The sequence below is a fragment of the Orycteropus afer genome, unplaced genomic scaffold (genome assembly GCF_000298275.1).
Source record: "Orycteropus afer afer isolate SDZICR_OR568_19922 unplaced genomic scaffold, OryAfe1.0 scaffold00073, whole genome shotgun sequence".
Taxonomy (NCBI): Eukaryota; Metazoa; Chordata; class Mammalia; order Tubulidentata; family Orycteropodidae; genus Orycteropus; species Orycteropus afer.
The window spans coordinates 593412-598215 of NW_006921660.1; the positions used below are offsets into that span (position 1 = coordinate 593412).

At 44.9% G+C, this 4804-nt stretch overlaps 1 protein-coding gene across 1 annotated transcript in view; it reads left to right on the plus strand.

Moving 5' to 3' along the window:
• Positions 1 to 3257: 3257 nt before the first annotated feature.
• The window catches only part of CENPU (centromere protein U), a 65101-nt gene continuing 63554 nt past the window's right edge, over positions 3258 to 4804 (plus strand). The window contains exon 1 of the mRNA XM_007940886.1: positions 3258 to 3463. Coding sequence (XP_007939077.1) covers positions 3258 to 3463 — 206 coding nt within the window. The remainder of the gene's footprint in view (positions 3464 to 4804) is intronic.

The window sequence follows — 4804 nt, forward strand, 5'->3', positions numbered from 1 at the left end:
CTTCCCTTCAAGGCTCAGGGGTCCAAGATTATCTTCTGTGTCTGTGTTAATTGGTTTCCCTTTTCTTTGTTGAAGAGGGTCTGTGCAGTCCTTCTGCCTAGTCTGCCATCTTGCCGGAACTCCCTCATTATTCTTTAGTGTTTGCTAAAAAGGCAAGGAGGCCACATCTTCTGACCTCTTCTAACTGCACAAGAGGAAAACAGAAGCACTATCAGTAGCCTGAGGCCCATTACTATGAGGCCAGACATGCTTCCTCCCTCCCCAGCCCTTTCACCAACTCCGACACCAACCGTTCCTCCCACAGCACTCACCACCTTTCTGCTGGGTTTGATAATTCACTGTAGTGGCCACACAGAACTCACAGATTATGGGGTTTATTAGGAAAGCACCAGGCTACAATTCAAGTTCAGGAACAACGTTCAGTTTCTCTCCCAGCCCACCGTCTCTCACCCAACAGTCTCTCTCCCAGCCATGCATGTCTTTCGGTGTCTCTTTCTCAGCAACACGTCTTCCTCAGCAGAGGTCAGAGAGAGAGAGTTCTGCCCCTAGGAGGCCTCCTTTTGAGCCCAGCAGTGGCCAAACCAACCAATCGTAACATCAGAATTCTAAGCACCTGAAAGAGAGTGGGAACCTCCCAGAACATTGCTTTGTGTTGTGCCCAACAGAAATACCCCAGGTGGATAACTTTTACAATCAGGAGCTCCTTGGTTGCTCACAGCAAATTCTACCACAGGATTTACAAAGACATATGGCTAGAAAAGCCATACCAGGTAATTTACTACACCGCAGTGTTGCTTAGTATTTCATTGTCTGTCTGTACCACAGTTTGGTTATCCATTTCTCAGCTGATGGGCACTTAGGTTGTTTCCATCTCTTTGCAGTTGTGAATAGTGCTGTGATGAACATGGGTGTGCAAAAATCTATTTGTGTCCTGGCTCTCCTGTCTTTAGGATATATACCCAGTAATGAAATTGCTGGGTCAAATGGTATTTCTACTTCCAGCTTTTTAAGAAATCGCCATACTGCTTTCCATAGTGGTTTTATCATTTTACAGTCCCACCAGAATTGTATGAGAGTCCCAATCTCTCCATATCCTCACCAGCATTTGTTATTTTCCGTCTTGTTGAACTTTGCTATTAGTGCTGGGGTGAGATGGTATCTCATTGTTGTTTTGATTTGCATTCTCTAATAGCCAATGATCATGAACATTTCTTCATGTGTTTGTTGGCCACCTAAATATCTTCTTTGGTGAAGTGTCCATGTCTTCTGCCCATTTAAAAAATTGGATTATTTTGATGATATTGAGGTGTGGGAGTTTTTTTTTTTAAATAAATTTTAGAGAAAGGTCCCTTGTCAGATATGTCATTGTCAGATATTTTTTTTTCCCCAATCTGTAGGTTCTCTTTTCACTCTTTTGGAAAAGTCTTTTGAAACACATAAAAATTTAATTTTTAGAAAGTCCCATACATCTAGTGTATCTTCTGCTGTTTGTGCATTTTGGGTTCTGCTTGATAGTCTATGCTACAAATTAGGGCCTCTAAGTTTCCGCTACTTTTTCTTTGATGAACTTTGTAGGTGAAACAGTTTCTAAGTTTTTATTTTTCAAAATTTTTTTTATTATTGTGCTTTAGGTGAAAATTTATGGAACTGAATTTGTTTTACATTCAACAGTTTGTGTATATTTGGTTTCACTCCCATATTACCATCCCCAACCCTCACCCACTCTCTTCCTCTCCCTTCCCAGTGACCCGTCCCCCATGCCCTTTTTAGTTATGCACTCCTGTCTGTCCAGCTTTTCCTCTGTGTGAATGTTGCCACTCTGGTGCCCCATGGCTGATTGCTCCAAGGGACATATCTCTGTAGAGAAAGTGGGTCCATCGGCTTGAGTTGAGTGTTCTGCATGTAAGTCTTATTTACTGTTGGGCTGAGAGCCAGCTCTTGGGGAGTGAGTTTTATCCTGGGCCTGAAGTGTATCTCAGGGCCATAGTCTTTGGGGGAGCGGGGGACAGGTCCCACCAGACTCCATCCAACCAGTAATTCTGGTCTTTATTATAATTTTGGATTTTGTTTCACATTTCTCTCCCACTCTATCCAGGATCTCCAGTTTTAATCCCTTTCCAAGCGGCTGGCATTGGTAGCCAGGCATCATCTAGTTCTTCTGGTCTCGAGGTCCATCATGTCCTAGGGTTGATTGTTTACAAATGCCCTAGGTTTTCTTCACTCTTCTCCCGGTACGATAGGAGACCATTAGCTGCATCTTAGATGGAAGCTCAAAAGCTTTTAAGACCCCAGTCACTACATACCAAAGTAGGCTATGGAACAATATTTTTATGTATTTTTTCGTGCCAATTGTTCTAAGTTTTTTTTTTTTTAATTGTGATTTGAAAGTTCACAGAGCAAATTCACTTTCCATACAGCACCTCACATACACTTTGTCTCATGACATTGACTACAATTTACCACAGTGGAACAGCTCCCCTCCATTTCCTCCGCATAGTTACCTCTTCCCTGTGTCCTTCTCTCCCATGCACTCTTGTCCCTGAGCTGTCTCTTTGTGAGTTATACGTTTTTAAACAGAAATAAAATAATCAGAGAATATTAGCTCCGGAAAGAACCTTCCGCCCTTGTTGTTAGGTGCCCTGAGTGGTCTCCACTCATAGCGACCCTATGTACAGCTGAACGAAACAATCCCCCGGGCTGCGCCACCTCCACCATCCCTGCTATTCATGAACCCAGGTTGCAGCCACTTACGAAAGAAGAAACTGAGATAGAGGTAAAATAACGTCAACATCACATCTCTTATCAGAGGCAGCCTTGTAGTTAGATGTCTTTATTTTTTGTAATGCCTTAAGGCTGGCGGTTCAAACCCAATAGCCACTCCTCTGAAGGGAGGTTAGGTAATCTACTTCTGTAGTGATATCGCCTTGGAAACCCAAGGAGCGGTCGCTATGAGTCTGATCGGACTTCACCGCAGTGCATTGCGTGGCCTTCAAACTAGGTAAAGGACCTCAGCAGCTGCGCCCAATCTGTACTTGGAACCGCCCCTTAACTCCGCTAGCCCGCAGACTATTCGGCACTAACCCCATCCTTTTCCCGCCCCCTAGGGGCGGGCCCAAGAGGCACGGGCGCTTCCGGGCCCAAGAAAACTTTCAGGGAGCGAGTGGGAAGGAAAGCCCGGAAACAGTTTGAGCCTCCGGAGCCCCTTGGCAACTGTTTGTAAGACAAACGGATTCCAGCTTCTCATCGAATGATTAGCCATGCCAGGTTTTCCCCTAACCCCCACGCCAGGCCGGGACAGAGCCCTGGTCCAACACAAAAACAGGGCACACGGTTCTCGGCCTGGATTGGTCGCTCTGCGCGGCGCGGGGGTTGGCAGACGTTGCGCGGGCTTTGCAACCTCTGTAGGCTTTGAGACCGGCTCGAAGGTCGCACGGCTGCAGGTTGGAACAGCAGGGAGCATGGGGTAAGTGCTGCCGACCCTCCGAGTGCCGGGCTGGAGACCGGCTTTATTTCCTTCCTCTCTAACCAGAGTTTATTTTCTTTTTCTTGGGGCTGTTTCTGCTGTGTACCGGTAACTCCCTGGTTCTGCCATTGAGGAAACTTTTGCGAGTAGCACTAATTCCACGTGTGTAGAATGAGAGTAGTAGTACCTACTTCGTGGGACTATCGTGAAAGTTAAAGAAGTTAGTGGTGAGAACAATGATTGGCATAAAATTAGCTAGCATTAGTATTACTTTGAGTGAGTGTAGCCTGAATTACTGTGTCTCAGAACACTTTGAAACAAAATTTGCTAGGCCTTACATTCTAGTGCAGCTTACATTCTGTTATTTACATTCTGCCAGCATTCCTGTTTTCAGGTTCTTGCTTTATTTGTGGGAGCTCTGGTAGCTAACCAGAAGTCTGGAGGTTCAAACCCACCAGCCACCCAAGGAGAGGAAAGCTGAATGAGAGGATCACTGAGTCTTTTGTTATTCTTAAAGGGACAGGCCAGGGTGTCTCAAACAATTTATTCTTTTATTAAAAAGTGCATGTGTTTAAAAACAGCTTGAAAAACTGTATTCTAAAATGTCAATGTAGGCCTGGCTTGAGGAGGGTGAAAGGAAGGCAGGGGATCCCTCCTGGGACATCGGAAGGCCACCTGGAGAAGGTGGTCATTGTACTGCTGGGTGAGGGTGAAAAGGACACCCAGCAGAGTGGGGTGAAAGGCTGCCCTGTGCAGGACAGAGCAGAGAGGTGGCGAAATCCGGCATTAGGCCCTTCTGGCCAATGGAGAAGAACCCAGGACTCCCCCAATAGAGAAGAAGGACTAGAAAAGAAAATAATGGCCTTAGATGTCAGCTGAACCTACTTAAACTTTATCTGATAGATCAGTGGATTTTATTTTGTTTGTTTAACATTTTTGGGTTTCAGAGACATGAAGTCTGCTCATCTGTCCCACCAAAATGCACTGGTGTAAACACATCAGCAACTTTACATGTGACTACATATGATTATTTTGATTTCATCTTTCCAAAACCCCACCTTGAACCCAGCCTAAGGCACAGACGAACCTTGACCTGTTTGATCATAGACATGGCTAGAGACAGTGGAAAGGACTTAGATGAAGACATTAGAATCTGTTTCTAGTCCTGTTTCTGTTTTTTTGGCGACAGACCCTTACGTGGCTGCTTACCTTCGCTGAACCTGAAGATTGTAGTCTATTAAGAATGTCTTTTAAAAAATACCATTTCTCAAGATCTGTACCTCACACCACACACAAAAACAAACTCCAGATGGATCAAAGACTTAAATGTGAAACCTAGAA